Here is a 17,957-nt window from a genome sequence, read left to right as displayed (position 1 = left end):
CAGATCATTTAAGTAGTTTTGGATGTTTAGAAATGAGTAGATCACGCACACAGCCCCACAACATCTTTCAACACACCCAATGCATCTGAATGGTTTGTCAACTGATGTTTATCACCTGCAGGTCCTTGTGCTCTCCAATCCATCGATGCAACGACTGAGTGTAACAGTGACACCATCCTGGTGGATTGGAAGCAGACCTCGGTAAGCCAACTGTACGTGGTGACCGCTGAGGATGACGACCTCGCAATCATTTCCTGTAACAGCTCCTCCAACTCCTGCCTGCTGGAGGACGTGCACTGTGGCACCCACTACAGCATCATCGTTGCTGCCACCTCGGACAAGTGCAGCAGCCTCAGGAGTCCTCCCAAGAAGATTCAAACAGGTATTGGACACCTTTACACTCCTTGGCTGTGCTTAAAATCGCATACTAACGTACTACTCATACTAAGTGTGATGTCAAAATGAGTATGAAGTGCATTCAGATTAGATAGTGTAGAAAGATTGAGTACGAGAGAAATACCCAAATGTATACTACATTGGGACAATTCCTAAGTATGCATAGTGGGCACACTAGTCATACTCAACCATCCCATGATGCATTGGGAGCGTAAAATCAAACATACCTTTTTAATTAGTTTTCTAACTCTTTTGTAAACAGGGCTCTTGTTTTGAAGTTAACCGCAAAGTTAGTCAGTAGCACAATGGGGGAGGGTGTCCGGAAATCCGTAAATGTCAGCATGAAAAGTGTTTCTACAAGTTTTATGGATCAAATGAGCACGTTGATTTTGTTATTGGTCACTTTCTTGCAAAAATTGCTTTCAGAACTTTCAAAGGTGAGATATTTAGCCTCATTGTGCTTCAGGTTTTTGTCGTTGTAGGTTCAAAATTCATCTTGAAAGTATACTTCAGTGGAAACATTCACCATCCTCATCCTCCTAACCATACTTATAGTATATAGTAGACAGTATATACTCATTGTGTGTAGTGTATAGTACGTTAGTTTGGGATTTTGAACACAGAATATGTGTGACTTCTGCCTGAACTTTGGAGATGGTTGAGGTTAATTTCTTGCTCTTCAGCCCCCTGCAAGCCAGACGAGGTCACAGTGGAGATGCTGTGTGAGGAAAACGGTGCCGCGGTAACTTGGACTCACTCTTCTGTGGCCACGACGTACTATTTGACCGCCGTGGGATCGGATGGACATGTCGTCAGCCACAACACTTCAGTGAACAACTGCTCCTTGTCTGAGCTTCACTGTGGACAGACCTACCACCTGAGCATCACTGGCAGAGGAGGCAACTGCAGCAGCCCCCCCATTACCACCTCCTTCTCAACAGGTACGGACAGTGATATTTACAACGTGTGGGGTTCAAAAGTACTGCACACAGTATGTTCTCATTAAGCAAGGTGGATACAGACAATAATGATGATTAGCTATAAAGGCTAATACGCTTCACATGGCTTCTTCTTCTCCACAGTGCCCTGTGCACCTGCTGATCCCGTTGTGCATTTTGACTGTGAATCTAAATCTGCGAGCCTGTCATGGGAGAGCAGCGATGGCTCCGAGGAGTATTTCAGCTATGCTCAGCCTTCGACAGGAGAAGAAATGCTCTACTGCAACGGCACTGATCCTTTCTGCACCTTTGAACAGCTGGAGTGTGGCACTGTTTACAATTTCTCTGTGAGAGCTTCCAACAGCATCTGCAACAGCTCGTTAAGTGCACCTCTGCAGGCCGGAGCAGGTAAATAAAGCAGTACACTGACTCGCCTTAAATGTCTAGTAATAATAAAATTTAAAAAAATATTAAATGTTCAAACTCAGCCACTTTTTCATGACCAACATATTTTGAACATTTAGCTCACTTTTCTTTCATTTGAGACAGAAATTCATGTAAAACAGCATGTTCTATAACATTTTTTTCCTTTTTTTAATGATTATTATTTTTTTATTTTATACTTATTGTTATACCTATTGTTGTTAAAAATGTGTACACATGAAAAATAAATCCAAATGTAAATGTTAAATCTTAATGTAAATGTTAAATCTAAATGTAAAGGTTAAATCTAAATGTTAAATTGAAATCTTCAATCTAAATGTTAAATCTAAATCTAAATTTTCAATCTAAATGTTAAAACTATATATCTAAATCTAAATGTTAAATGTATATCTAAATCTAAATGTTAAATCTAAATCTAAATGTTAATTCGGTCGCCAAGTGTAAAGCGAAATGTTTTGTTATCTAAAGTAGGCAGGTCAGTGTCTGTCAATCATGAGGTCCAACCCACACCACCGACTGCAGCTCAGTGAGTGAGGAGAGGGGGAGAGCAAGACATTACGGGATGGCTCCAAACTGACGAACTTGAAAGAGCGGTAATGACTGCTGTACGGGCTGCACATCAGCTCAGGGAATGTGTGGACAACTGCCCTCAAACAGATTAACAAATGAAGATCTGCTGAGATTACCAGCATGCTGTATGTCAACCCTCTTGTGCCTGTAATGAAGACACAGATGATGCAGAAGACCTTCAAAGTTTGGGTGTGTGGAGTGTGGGCGGGGTCTCGTGATCGATGGGCACTGACCAGGCCACTTTGTATAATTTCTAAACATTTAGCTTTACACTCAGCGACGATTTAACATTTATATTTAACATTTATATTTAACTTTTATATTTACATTTAGATTTCATGTTTACACATTTAACAATGAAATAGAACATGTCGTTTTACATGAATTCTCTCAAATGAAAGAAAAATGAGCTAAATGTGAGGAAAGTGAGTTAAATGTTCAAAATATGTCTGCTATGAAACAGTGACAAAGTTTTTACATTTGACACCCCCATACATTGCTCACACAAACATGACTCTGCAATAAAATATTTCTAATTACATGTGATCATTTCACCTAAGGGATCGTTTCAAACTCCAAAGTTGTCCTAAGTAAGTTTCTGCCTCTCTGTTCCCCCGTGTCCTCCTCAGCTCCATGTCCTCCAGCCAATGTGATGGTCCGTATGCAGGAGATTTCCAAAACATACTGGGCCATGGTGTCATGGGACCAAGTCAACTGCTCCGATGTGGATTACCTGATGTTGGTGACGGGTCGTATCCAGAACGACGCACAAAGGCAAATGGCGATGTCGTCCTATTGGCTCCCCAGACCGTACTTTGAGGTCCCGCTGCCCTGTAGCACCGCGTACAACGTGACCGTCATGTCCAGAAACTCAGCCGGCGTCAGCCAGCCGTCCAATCAAATCACTGGAGTCACAGGTGAACCTTTGATCACTAAATATACAGAGCAGTTATTTAATAGCAGGGGTGGACTGGGACAAAAATACAGCCCTGGCTTTGTCTGCTCTGAGGCTACCAAAATTAGATTTGCAAATATTTACTAAATACATGATAAAGTTGTTATTAAGTCAATAATGCTTGTAATGTCTTAATTTTAATTATTATTTTCATACAAAACCTTAAAAGTGGGGCGATTTTAACCCCCTTTTTTTCTTTTTCTTTGGCCATTTTGCAACTTAATTTGTCTTATTTTTGCCCCTTTTCAACATTTTTGACTTTTTTTGTTTTTAGCTTCCTTTTGGCATTAATTAGCCCTTTTTCTTATTTTTGTCCGTTTTTGACAGTTCTTTAATTATTTTTTTTTGCCACTTTTGATCCACATAAGCTACTTTTTGCAGAATAAATACCTTTTCTTTCCAATTAATACTGTTTCCTTTTTTTCCTTACATTATGCCTCTTTTTGTTCCACATTTTTTCACTATTGTTTGCCACTTTTTGCTCATTTAAGCTACTTTTTGCAATTATATACCACCTGTTTCCTCTTCTTTTCCCTTTTTTTTTGCCACTCTTGACTGCTTTTGGCCCATTTTCATCACTCATCACTCTTTTCTTGCCACGTTTTTGCCACTTTAGGACCATTTTATGCCACCTGTTACTAATATTTTGTCACTTTACTAAACACATCGACTGGCACGGACTTTATCACCATCGGCTTCTGCTGATTTGTCTGATGGGTTTTGTCAAAATAATCATAAAAAAAACGTAGCCCATTTCGGGTCGACGGCCCATCGCGATGATGCCCGGTATCCCAGATGGCCAGTCCACCCCTGGATATTAGGTTTAAAACATCAGTTACCTTCATCTGTCATGTTGAAATCAAATTTCAATCTTTTTAAAAACTGAATTCTAACTTTAGCATTAGCATTAGCTAAACATCTTGTTTATACCCTCAATAACCATATTGATATTAACATTCCCTTCACTTGTTTCCTAGTCCCTTGCCCTCCACAGAACGTGCAGTACACTGGTAACTCTCAGAACGCTGTGCTCTCCTGGGACTCATCGGTGTTTGCCACCAGCTACACGGCTTACAGCGTGTCTGAGGGAAGCCGTGTGACGCTCTGCACCACCACCTCACTGTCCTGTCAGCTCAGCAACTCTGACCCCAGCACGGCCCAAGTGACAGCCAGCAACGCTGTGGGAGAGAGCAGCCCCAGTCAGAATGTTACAGGTCAGACACTGAACCAACTCTGGTCCAGTTTGCCCACTTCATAGCCTCTCTGCTGTTTCCTGTTCGGCACGGTGTGGAAGGATACAAACAACCCTAGTTTTTTTTACTCTGCCAGAACCAAGAAATGTTTCTGAACAATTTCCAGATTATAATCACTTTGATCCAACCAAAAACAAGCAAATGACATCTTTCTCTGTATGAATAGCCTCAGTTTTAAGATGAAGCACGCCGCGGCGCACACAGAGCAGATGCAGTTGAAACGGACAGAACCAGAAATCTGCTGCAGCACTTTTCCCTCCCCAGGATAGGATTGTTTAGGGCAGGGGTGTCAAACTCATTTTAGTTAAAGGGTTCACAGTTGGTTTTAGTTCACAAGTGGGCCTTAGATTTTAGGCTGGAAAACCAACAATTTTAACATTAATGTGCCCAAGTTTGCACTTCCAGTTATAAATAAGACAAAGTATGGAAGGCATCAACAATATCAAAGCAATAACTGACAGATACTTAAATGTCCTTTGATTTTTGATTTTTTTTTTTACCAATTTGTATTTAATTTGGAGAGATATTATGGAATAATTTGGAAAAAAAAAATGCAGTTCTTTCAACAACTTACAACTGGATTATTTGGGAATTTGCACAATGTTTGATGTGGGCCAAATCGGATGCTCTGAAGGGCCAGATTTTGCTCCCGGGCCTTGAGTTTGACACATGTGGTTTAGGGTTTATTTCAGCTGGTATCCCATGTGATTTCTAGCAACAGTTTTCTGGTCCCGCTCCTGTTTTCATGCAGTTCGTGGGTGTTTCAGCTCGTAAAAAGCTGCTCACCTAAGCTTCGATTGGCAGTGTTACCAGGACGATTTTACATTCTGCTTGCAATGCATCATGGGGCGATTGAGTATGACTAGTGTGCCCACTGTGCATATTTAAAAAATGTACTGATATTGTATACATCCGAATATTTCTCGCATACTCAATCTTTTCATACTATCTAATGTGAACACACTACATAATCTTTTTGACGTCAGACTTAGTATGAGTAGTGCGTTAATATGACATTTTGAACACAGCCTAGGACTTTGATACACTTGTTAACAGACTTTTTAAAATCCACTTTAGGTCCAGTAGCAAAACGTAGAAGAAGAGATCTGTGGGAGATTTCGTCCCACACCCGTTTAGAGTGAGGTAAGCACAGTGTTAAGCCCGAACTCAACGTTTTATGATGGATTCAATCATTCCTCTGTTCCACACTTGTCTCTTTCTGTCTGACAGAACCTAAGGTGTCCAAAGTTCTGCCTGAGTTGCTGTCACATGACCAGGAGCTCAAGTAGGAGCAGAAAGGCTTCACCCCTGCAGAGTAGACCCCCCAACCTGCTGAATCATGGCAGATGTTTGAATAACCCTGACGCTCAACGTGCATCCAACCAACAGTGCTGACATTAACACTGGATGCACTCATCACTAAAGTGGAAGCACGTGGAAAATGTCTGGATTTCTGATCAAACCTGATGAGAAGCTTTACATCTGACAGCTTATGAGTACGTGTTTAGCTGTAGGGTATTTGTAGCTGCTGTCTTCTTAACGCTACGTAGCATTAGCTCTGTTGAACAGCTCTGTAATGATATTTATCAGAGTGGACTCTGGTCTTCCAGAGTCCTTTTTAAATTCCTCTGAATGATTGTAAAAGTGGGCTGATGTAGCGAAAAGAAACTAATCTTTAATTTATTTGGCAATGTTAATAAAATAATGCAGTATATTTTCTTTTTAATGTACTATAGGACTGCTCTATTTTTTTGTGACGGGACCTTTTTAACGCTGCCAGAATAAAAGAACAGAATGGTAAAACAAACTTCTGTTGACACAAAGTTGTAAAAATCTGTGAATTTGTGTCGTCACCTCTTCTTGATTACGCTGTGCAACTGTACACTGAATAAATGCATGTTTCTTTGCAAAAAAACGCATTTCACACATGGAAAAACACAGTGCTTAAAAATACTTAATACTTTTTTCAATTTTATTTTAAAACTAATGGAGAAAGTTTCCTTGACATTCATTCATCTTTTATACCTGTAAAATGTATAGGAGGGCAGAGCTGTGAGGCTACAGTGCATTCAATTTAACCAGTACATATTTTTATTGAAAATAATCCACTAACCAAAAAAGGTAAAATTTAAAAAAAAATAAACTTTGTAGCATATATTAACAATATTAGTCATTCTTATCAGTCTCTTGAATAGAAATCAAATAAACACAAAGAAAAAAAAAATCTATAATGATTTTTCACATTTCTTTTTTCAAATAAAAAGTAATAATTAACAATTTATAATAATAAATCAATAAAATTGTATGATTACATTTTGTTCTGTAATGTTAAATGTTAAGAGTGTCAGATATTAACATGAACGATGAGAACTGAGTGTTCTTTCTCATTTTATTTTTTTGGTTGCTGTGTATAGACCCTTCAATTGTTTGTAAACATTGTGACGTATTTTGTTGGGCGGGGCTTAACCCTTCGGGGGGTTCTTTTTTCTGAGCACGAGTATCCGCTGGAATCCTATAAAACTTGAATTTACGTCCACTAACGATATTCCTCCTGTTCTGGTACCCAAACACACAACAAAGCTGGAACATTACACTACTAGCCTACAGTCTTCAGCCAGAGGCGTTTCCTGTTTTTGCCTCCAGCCACGTCACTCGTGATGTCACTCGTGACGTAGGCAATTAATGGGTCTTTTTTTTTTTTTTTTTTCCCACGAGATTGATGCGTTGATGCCGCTGTACGAGGTGAGTGGAGACGGAGGGACGATTTCAACCGTGTTTGTGGGAACTTTGAGTGGATCTGACTGAGGAACTTTGACTAGTTCACTTTGTCGGGGTGTGTGTCTGATTTCAACCAATGGAGTAAACCCATTAAAACGTATTAACTACAGACTCCTCACCCCTTTGCTAATCTCTAATTATTTAGAGTAACTTTTTTTGTAATTTCTCTGATGGTTACAAGAATTAGCAGGTGAAAACCGTAGACTTACGGAGTAAACCCATAACAACTTCAAAATGTATTTCTACAGACCCCTCACCCCTTCCCTACAAACCCCTAACGTCTAATTATTTATTTATTTATGGCTCTATTCTTCCATGCGCGTAAGTCAGATAAGCCGCACAGCGGCGCCGTTTTTGGATGCGTGTTATTCTCTCCCTGTACTTAAGACAGTCACTGTGTGTCTTGATCCCAGTTATGCACTCTGAGTGGAGCAACCCTGAAATGTGGGCGTTCCCATTCAAATCTGGCCTTGCGTGTGTTCTCCCATCTGCTTAATTTCTTTTCCTCTTACATTCTTCTCAACCTGGAATAAGTGCAGCGCCCCCATAAGGTGAAATATTATATTGCACTAGAAGTTTGGACTCAGTTACAATTTAAGCCACACGGACTCATAATGTTGCAAAAGAGACTTCCAGAAAGAATCTATCCAAACTGACACCGTCAGGCTGTTACACTGTCACGGGGTTCAATATGTTCACATTTAACAATTCTAGACAGGACCAGATCCGTGCCATCCACTCCTTTTCCTGAAGAGACGGCGGGTGCTGCTTCTTGGAGCTCACAGCTGTGCACACCCAAGTTGCACCTTGGCTGCTGCTGCTTGATAAATGAAACTCTGACAGACCTCAGACATCTGTCATCGTTGGCCACAGTAATGTCCAACTATTACCATACTATGTCCAATGTTAAGCCAATACGCGCAGGAGGCGTGTAACTGCAGGTGCGTAAAAAAGCACTTCAGTCCAGACTGGAGAATAGGGCCCATAGAGATTAGGAGTCATTATTTTAGGCTATTTATCCTTACCATGTAGATGGTTACAAAAACCTAACTTACAGCCAACCACCCACCCCAGCCTACCTATGTGCCATGTCTCGTGTTCTTTGATTGTTTTTGCTTAATTACATGTTGCCACAATGTTTTTTTTTCCGAGTTTAAAACTGTCTACTCCAATAGGGAATTCAGTTTCAAACTTGCCTTTTCCCCATCACCTCTCCTCCTGTTTTAGTCCCACCTTTCATCTAAATATGTGGGTGCCACAAATGGCATCCTGGTGTGTTGATTTTTTACTTGGTGGAAGTATAGCGAGATGGATCGGTAACCTCAGTGGTCCGCCTTCCGAATTTCCTTTGGTCTGATGCTTCTGTTGTGTTCTAAGAGAAGAAAAATAAATATTTAGGGTTAGTGGTTCAGTGAGTTTTCAATTAAGTTGCTTGTGACAAAATACCTTAAATGACCATGGGAGGGTAATTTGTGGATAGCTTAATTAAATTATGAATTATTTCTTACCTGCTTGGTGACATGCCATCCATATTCCATGTTCGATGTGATAGGCCCCTGGTATTTTTCATGGGGTGTTAAGTGGGCCCTCTCCATCACCTTGTAATAGGTCGCTGGAAAACAGAGACAAAAAAGTTAATATTTCTGAAGCAATAAGGTTCTACATTGAGATAATTTAATGTGAATATAACTTACTCTTTATTTTGGTCCCCTGAGGTTTGTAAAACTGTTGTTTGATCCCCTGAGGACTGAACTCCTGTATGCGCCCCTCATGCTGGAACTCCTGTTGTTTCATTCCCTGAGGTTTGCACAACTGTTGTTTGGTTCCCTGAGAATTTAACCCACGTTTGGTCCCCTCAGGATTGAACCCCTGTATGATCCCCTGAGGTTTGCACACCTGAGGTCCCATGATCAACACAGTGGAGATTCTTAAGTCATCTATCGGTATGGGACGAGCCACATGCACGATTATTCTATTGTACATCTTGTTTGTATTTTTCCCAGGCCTGCTTAATAATGAGGGGAAAATGGTTTTTACCTTAAGCCTGTACTGAGTCTGAAGGCTTGGTCTATCAGTGGTAGGAGCTAACTGTTAAAACCACCAATGCTCTGTGTGTTCAGACGCCACTATGAGACCAAAGCCAAGCGAGAACTCTTGCACTAGGCGCTGACATCACTAGAGCGCATGACGTCACTAGAGGCCATGATGTCATTGTTCGAAATCGCACACTACTCACACTAAGTCTGACGTCCTAACTAGTATGTAGTGCATCCCAATTTGATAGTGTGCAAAGACTAGGGGCTCTATTCTCCCATGCGTATAAGTTCCAAAAGCTGTGCAGCAGCAATGTTTTTGGCTACGCGTTATCCGCCCCCACCCCCCCCCCCGTACTTAAGTCAAGGGCACACTCCAGCACCCCATGATGCATTGTGAGCGATGACAGCCAATACTGTGGATGTCGGTCCAAGCCAACAGCTGGAGGGACAAAGATATAAAGGTAAGTTTCTAATGTTTTTGTAGGTTTTGTGGTTAAAGGGTAGTCCTGACACCCCACAGATTTGTTAAGAGGCCATTTTGAATGCGTTAAGGAGTTCAGATGCTACATAACGTGCTGCTGCTTGCTAATAGCTAGTTGCTGACTTGCTGGGGGAGAAAGGAATCAGCTCAGCCCACAACAACTTGATCATTTTAAATGCTATTATGGTTAGTCATCATGCATATTTTCCAGCCAGGATCTGTTAAGAACTTATATTAATTATCTTTATGTGGGTTTGTTTAGCACTTGAGTGGCCTGCTATTAGTAAGTAAGAATATCATGTCGTAGAATGTGGTTAATGTTTTAACTGTGTTGTAAATTAATGACGTAATGTTTCAAGATCACAATTTACTTTCCAGAGATTAGCTTTGTGATAGTTGCAGTGATTTTAACCATTAGTTGCTCTTAGGTTTTGAATAATAGACATTAATCATTTGTGTTTGTGTTTATGGAGCATTATTTTATTTGATCTATACTGTAGTTTGTTGAGATAATAGTGATATTAGATATCATTTGCTTTTAAATTATGCTCTGGAAAAGTAGCTACTGCCATTGAACAACAAGAATAAATAATTCATATAAATTATTGTTTTTTTTTTTTTTAGATTTCCAGATAGGAAGCATTGATTCATAGACATACATTTTTTTCCTGATTAGAGTTGATTTACATATGATGGAATTTTCTTATTGATAAACTTTTTAACATTTTTATTTATTTTTTAATCATGTAAAAGCACATTGCATTACTATGTAAAGTGTTATACAAAGAAATGTGCTCTCATTCATACAATAATAATAATACAATAAAATTATAATGTAATGATAATTATAAGAATAGCAATAACAATAATACAGTAGTTATACAATAATAATAATTGTCAAATGCAATGTATAGCCTTTAGCAATGTTGTCAATAAAAACCTGAGCACATCTGAACGTTTTCTGGTTCCTTTTGTTCTATCTATCTATCTATCTATCTATCTATCTATCTATCTATCTATCTATCTATCTATCCATCTATACATCTATCTATACATCTATCATGTCTGACGACCCCGTGATAAATGCTTGAGAATTGAGCGATTTATGACAACTTTAGTTGTGTAAGGACATCATTCCTCTATAGATGTAATGCACTGTAGGAGCGATTGCCACCGTTCCAAGATGGCCGCCCTGTAGACGCACCACTCTAGTGGGCTGCAGCAGTCGGTGCGGCGTCTACGTATATAATGTCTATGGTCTGCAGCTGCAAACATCTGGAGCCTGTGTTGTGCTAGGTTTGAGATGTCTAATCGTTCACAGACTCACATCAACAGAGTGTGGATCTCCAGAGAGACATTTTATCTTGTCTTACCATTGGTCGAAAAAAATAAGTATTTTAATTTGGATAATAATTTATTTTTTTGTCTTTTCTTTTTATTACTCTTATATTTAATAATACATTTTATTCTGTAGTTATTATTCTCCCTGTCTTTAACTTTTGTGATCATATTTTTCAATTCCTTTTATTACTCAGATTGATCACTTGTTAAATAAAGAAGAAGAAGAAAAAAATTCTGAAATCCGATTGGAAAGCAGCGTTTTATTTTGAAAATCTCCTTACAGGAAGTCTCGGTGTTTTCTTTAGGTATTTCCGGCGTCGATGGAGAGTCGTCCCGTCAGTCCTTCATCGTCCTCCCATAACACAACACAAGTGTCCAACGGCACAATGGGTCTGTAATGTGGACACCCCCAACCCGGCTCTGACTCTGTGTATGGATCTAATGATGATGAAAAAGAAGAAGTTTAAGTTCAGGGTGGATTTCGAGCTGGACGAGCTGTCCTCCGTCCCTTTTGTCAACGGTGTGCTCTTCTGTAAAGTCCGGCTGCTGGACGGCGGATTCTCCGAGGAGTCTTCACGGTGAGAGCTCTCAAATGATCGGTTACGGTATTCTCGACTCGGCTCCGGTTTACCTTTGCGACTCCACACGACTCGGAGTGTTTAGCGTAATATCTGCTGCTGCTGTAGCGATGCCAGTATTAAGCTAATGTTAGTCGTCACTGCTGTTCATTTGGGTAAACTGTTAAAACACCTCTAAGATAATGTAACTGATAATATCTTGTGGTTTTTACTAGGCCTGACAATCACACCCAGTGTAGTAAAGCGCCACATTTAACCCACTTTGATTTAAACTGGGCCTGACCCAGAATAATCCAAGCATTTCTGAGATGTGTTCCTTTGTTTATGCTTTCATAAATGCAAAATTAAGACGTTCAGATCACATATAATTTTCTTAGGAGCAAATCATTCTATCAAGAACATCTGAAACTGAATTACATGATGTTTTACTTGGGAATAAATGTTTTCTCTGTGATAATCAATGTGGAAAGTCAGGCCGAGGTCCAGATTGGATGCATAATGGGCCATAATTTGGCCCCCACACCTTGAGTTGAACACACGTGAAGCAGGTATCTATGCATTGTTTGCACATTTGGTCTAAAACACAATAATGCACTGATTTCTTAGGTTGCATACCATTAGGTTTGGTATCAAACGGGCTGGATCGAAAAAAAAAAAAAAAAAGATGTACAACTGCAACTAGAGATGTGCTGATTCAACTCTTTCACGTCCGATACGTTATCGATATTGCAGCTCTGCATATTGGCCGATCATACATAGTTTTTTTAACTTATTTTGTAGTGTTAGAAAAGGCTTGATCAAGTGATGTCACTCAAACAGAGAACAATAGTCAGCAATAGTAGGTATGAGAAAAACTGACCCATTTATTATTAACCAATTGGTTATATACATTTTAACCTTCAACATAGTAGCTACAGTATTCTACAATTGAGTAAATATAATATACTGTATATCAGAGATTTTAGATGCAGTTCGATAAAATCCGATATTCGTTTTCTGGCTGACCGATATCTGTTATCAATATCACCTCGTGACACCCCTAATTTCAACATTAATAAACATGATGTTTTACTTAATAATAAATCCTAAAGTCATGCAGAGGTCCTGATTGGATACATAATGGGCCAAATTTGGCCCCCACTGCTTGAGTTGGACACACATGAAGCAGATATTTAACTGAACCCCAAACCCACTTTTTTCTGCTGAATACTGAGTATTTTGGTATTAAGTTGTGGTGTTTATTAATCCTAGTCCCACTCTTCACGTTTTAGTAAAAGTATTTTAAATTATGCTTATTTAGTTGTAAAATGTCAGAGTCACTGCCCTCTCAGGGTTTAACTCCGGCTATTACAATTGGATTTTAATATTGGCTGAGACGGATTATCGTGACTATCGCACGTCACCAACTTTCACTGTTGGCCCCGTCCCTCCTATAAAAGCTAAGAGGATGGAGGAGGGTTTCCACCAATCACAGCCCTCCATGAGCATTGATTGACAGCCCCAATGAGGAACTCCACTGCTCCATGTGAAGCAGCCCTCTGCAGCTGTGATGTTTTTGACTCTGTGCTTCTATAAAGAGCAGATTCAGCACTAATCAGAGGGTTCATCAAGCTGATGTGTATATGTAGACATCATGTGTGTATTCCCATCTGTCTCTGTGTGTGCGTGAAAGTACGTGTACATCTTATCGCTATGTGCGAGAGGTCCTGGGATAGTAGGGCTGATTGTCAGTCAGCAGTGGCTTGTGAACACATGGTCTGACTGGTCCTCCTGATTGAGCTTGTGTGCTCGTGATACTCCTGTGAGAGGAGGTTGTTAGTTTGTGGAACTTTAGTTGATAGTTATTTGTTGGCGTAGGTTGGGATGTGGGATTTATTGATTTAACTGAATCCTTGAAGGTTTGCTGTAAGCCTTTCTTTTTTGGTTAAATGATTAGTGTTTGGTTTGATGGAGTCTTTATTTTACTGTAATAAATAAACACAACGTTAATTCTGCTTTATATCTGTTTCTTTGTCTTTTATCCTGGTTTTTTGTTATTGTTCCTTTCCCATACTCCTTGACGTCACTGTGTGTAGGAGCTTCACGTCGTGATTTTGCGTGCATGTGATAGTAGTGACACAGTTCAGCTGTGAACTCACTGTGCAGAGACACGCCCTGAGTGGGCGTGTCTTACTGCTACGCCCACAATCAAGACATTTTTAAAATTTCCCTCCTAGTGGCAGATCAGTAGAAAGCAGGGGTTTAGTTACTCTTATTTTTCACTGGGAAAAAAACGGTGCTTGAATGTTCAGAAAAATGGACAAATATGTCCACTTATCCCATTTAAATTCTCTCGCTACGTGTCTTGATGAGGCTCATTTTACCTGGTGACAAGTCATGGCAGAAGCACCTCCAATCACACGGCTGTGCGGGATTTTATTTCATGCAAAACGTGAGGGAGATTTATTAGTTGTCTGTAATCAAAGGCTTCAAAAAAAAAAAAAAAAAATTTGGGACATGTCACATTTCCATGGTTCACTTTTTTACCAGTTAAACTGCTAGCTGAGGTTCTAGCAGTGTGGCTAACGTCGCTAACCCTCAGAATTAGAATCAGAAATACTTTATTAATCCCAGCAAGAAATTGCTTAATGGTTTATAATATAGAAATTGAAAAAATTAAAAAGACAAATCGATTCTGAGAAGCATAATCAATTTTTAAAATCGGCGCCCAAAAAATTGCAATAAATCCTAAAATCTATTTTTTTCCCTCACCCATATATACTGTATCTGCTCTAGTTTTTTACGTTGAGACATAGTTGAACTTGTCTGCAGAAGTTTTGCAAGTAAGCAGCTTCGTAAGAGACATATTTTTATCAACTGACTGGCCGTCTCATGTGGAAATTCTTCACCTAGGATTCCTCTCGTGCCCTTTGACTCCCCCAACCGTGAGTTTAAAGGAAGGGTGGGTTGTTGTTTTTAGAGCTTTGCTTTTCCTTTGGTGTGGAGCGTCATCAGTTCTCCTACAGTTTGTGCTCCAAACAAATTCTCTTGGTCACAGAAAAGGTAATAATATGATCGTTTTGGCCCTTTTCAGACCAGGACTGAGCTTTTCATTGACACTTGCTTTAATAGATAAGCTTCACTGATCCACCATTAGGGGATTTATTCTGTTGAAGCATTTGTCAGAAAGAGGATTGTAAAATAAGAACTCTCAAACTAATAAAGAAAAGAAAGATAATGTTGAATCCAAAGTTCTGTGTAGATATACATGTATATGTGCATCATATATAAACTATTCCCATCCCATAATCCCATTTTATATACAGTATCCATACACAGGGCTGCTCTATACACAACCCAGTGATGAACACTCTCACTAAAGCAAAAGGAACGCAAAGGAACACATTTACAAACCATTTTAGTGTTTGAATACTAACGTTGTATGTGAAGGGTTTGTTTGTTTATACAATTGCATTGTTTGAATTTTAGTGAGGGTAGTACACATTCAGAGCCATAAATGCAATGGGACTTATGATTTGCATAATTGATTTTGGTTTTTGGCCTTGGTTTTTTCTTTTTCGGTTTTGGCCAGGAATTTTAATTTCTGTGCATCTCTAATAATAATTAAAAAAAAAAAAAATAAATACATATATATATATATATATATATATATATATATATATATATATATATATATATATATATATATATATATATATATATAATGAATATAAGAAAAATCACATTTTTCATTTGAAAAAAGAAATATGAAAAATCACATTATATTTTTTTTGTTGTTCATTTGATTCCTATTAAAAACACAACTAACTGCAGATTGTTAATAGCACTTTTTGTTTGACAATAAATATGGAAGATCTTAAAATCGTTTTCCTTTGTGTTTATTTTATTCCTATTCAAGACACTTTGATTACGGTACTTTATCTTGTTAATATAGGCTACAAAGTTTAATTTTTTAACATTTTTCATTGGTTGTGTGCCTTGGGATTGTCTTCAATGAAAAGATGTTTCTTGGCACAAAAAAGGTTGAAAAACACTACTCTAAAGGCCTTGATTTGGCCCCTAGGCCATGGGTTTGAAACATGTGATAAGTGACATCAAAACACACCTTTGGGACTTTAAAAACGGATGTACACACACACACGCACACTGACTGAGTGTAGCTGCACTGAGGAGTCAGTGCTATGATTCTTAGGACGTGAACTGGAGCCAGAACTCCCGAGGCACAGTGTCCAGCTGGCTGGGAGTTCCCTCTTTCTCCGACTGACTGGAGAGATGAAATCAGCATTAGTGAAACATTAGTCACAGAACTGCTGCTTTTTATTTTAGTTAGAGGGGGTGGCGTACCAAATTCAGGCCTGTTCATTTAAATTTACTTATTTTTTAGCCTTCAGTTTTGATTTTTAAGCCATCAGTGCAAGTCTCGGCCATTAGTTAAACTAATAACATTTTCTATTTATTGTCATTGCAGCCCACCTCGTGTGTGAATGCAGAAATATTTGATGTCCAAAACTGACGTGAGTGTGTGTGTGTATGTGTGTGTGTGTGGCACGAACAGATGGGAGTTGGTTGGGAATGAGTGGGAGAGAAGAAGGCCTCAATAAAGGCGAGGCCATCTGCGCTATCGTAATTCTGTGCATGCGAGCACGCGCTGGCTTTCACATCGTCTCATCCTCTGACCGACAGGAGTCTACAAACTCGTGATCTTCTTTACAGATGGAGAGGAGAGAGGACGTGCAATTGTTTCTCTGCTTTCATCCCAATGCACAACACATGTGCTATTTGTGATGTCACTCACCAGTTTAAAAAAGCTTTAGGAGAAAATAAGTGACTGTAAAAATTTATGAGAAAAATAGGAATAAGTGAGCACATATGTTTACTCTGCCATCAAACATCACTAGAACTTATAGCATTGCTTCTAATGTTCTGCTTTTGTTACATTTTGATTATAATAATAATAATAAATACAGGATTTTTGAGGGGATCTTCCACTAAAACCTTTCAAAACCTCAATCATGGACTGTTAAAGTCTGACCAGAACGACAATTCTGGGTTAAATTTGCTGATGCAAAATGTTACATTGGCTCATTTATTAACAAACAGCTGCACAATATGTGCTACTTTTGGCTTTTTTACCTGTAAGGGACAGCACGTGTGAGTGAGTTCTGTAATGTGGCTTGTTATGGGGAAGGTCTGGGTTAGGACACACTCACTGATCCATCTGAGAAGTAAAAGCAGCGACTCCTAAAACTAGTATGTTTATACAAAATTCGATATATGCGATATTGTAGTTTTCTATATCGCCAAAATAGAAAACTAGCTACATCTTCAATCTTGATATGTCGCCCAGCCCTAAATTATAATACAGCCTAAATTAAAACATAAATGTGTATATGAAGCACATTTGTTTATTTAATATACTTACATTTTATATACAAGTCAACACATTGCATATTTAATTTTACATTGCTTGTCTTTAAGTTATACATTTACATTTTATTTTATTACATATATTCTTTTAATTTCTCATGCTCACTCATGTGGTGCTCTGTTATTCACTAATGACTTATTACATTTGTTGCAGACTTTACATTCTTTAACACTTTTTGAAAGCAGTGTATATTTGTGGAGCTTGTGATTGGCTGATTTTTCATGGTGATTTACTTCATTCCTTCCATTGTGGGAGACGCTAAAGTCTCAGTTACTAATCATACAGAACATGTAACTGTGTCCCATCCTGCTGCTCTTTAGGAAGGTAAACTCTCTGTCCTATTTTACAAGGTATTTACAAAAGTTCTTTGTTTTTTTCACCGGAACGTCTTCTGACATCCATCATCTCTCTTCTGAGTTGTTTCCGGGTTTGTTGCCGCCGTCTGCACTGATCTCACGAGAACTGCCACCCAGGCAATTTCAGGTGTCAGTTCTTGCGAGGCTAGTGACAGCGTTCAATTTGGAGAGGAAGAGGAATGTTTGTTTTTTTTTTTTTAATAATCTTTTGATTATTACTACATTATTAAAATATGGGATATTTACGGTAAAGTACTAATATGGGACGGTGGGAAAGAGAGGTAAAATACTGTAGTTTCCAGACCAAAACAGGATGCTTGACAGGCATGCTTTAAGGAATCAATATTTATCAGTGACCACGTTATGAAAGTCGAGCCATTTCACATGATTGTTGAATTAAAAT

At 38.8% G+C, this 17,957-nt stretch overlaps 2 protein-coding genes across 3 annotated transcripts in view; both read left to right on the top strand.

The window, feature by feature from the left end:
• Positions 1–6,328, top strand: part of fndc7b (fibronectin type III domain containing 7b) — a 70,460-nt gene extending 64,132 nt beyond the window's left edge. The window contains exons 53-59 of the mRNA XM_028443737.1: positions 122–382; positions 1,080–1,337; positions 1,479–1,742; positions 2,978–3,265; positions 4,281–4,517; positions 5,634–5,699; positions 5,787–6,328. Of these exons, the coding sequence (XP_028299538.1) occupies positions 122–382; positions 1,080–1,337; positions 1,479–1,742; positions 2,978–3,265; positions 4,281–4,517; positions 5,634–5,698 (1,373 nt within the window). The 3' untranslated portion in view covers position 5,699; positions 5,787–6,328. The remainder of the gene's footprint in view (positions 1–121; positions 383–1,079; positions 1,338–1,478; positions 1,743–2,977; positions 3,266–4,280; positions 4,518–5,633; positions 5,700–5,786) is intronic.
• Positions 6,329–7,282: 954 nt separating this feature from the next.
• fam102bb (family with sequence similarity 102 member Bb) overlaps positions 7,283–17,957 on the top strand; it is a 29,963-nt gene continuing 19,288 nt past the window's right edge. The window contains exons 1-2 of one of the 2 annotated variants that reach the window (XM_028443758.1): positions 7,283–7,298; positions 11,498–11,770. In XM_028443758.1, coding sequence (XP_028299559.1) covers positions 11,625–11,770 — 146 coding nt within the window. In that variant the 5' untranslated portion in view covers positions 7,283–7,298; positions 11,498–11,624. Of the gene's footprint in view, positions 7,299–11,480; positions 11,771–17,957 lie in introns of those variants that run through there. The other variant, XM_028443759.1, reaches the window with a different exon arrangement.

This window comes from Gouania willdenowi, chromosome 4, assembly GCF_900634775.1.
Source record: "Gouania willdenowi chromosome 4, fGouWil2.1, whole genome shotgun sequence".
NCBI classification, from domain to species: Eukaryota; Metazoa; Chordata; class Actinopteri; order Blenniiformes; family Gobiesocidae; genus Gouania; species Gouania willdenowi.
Note: the sequence above shows the minus strand (reverse complement) of the source record. Positions and strands in the feature narration are given on the sequence as shown.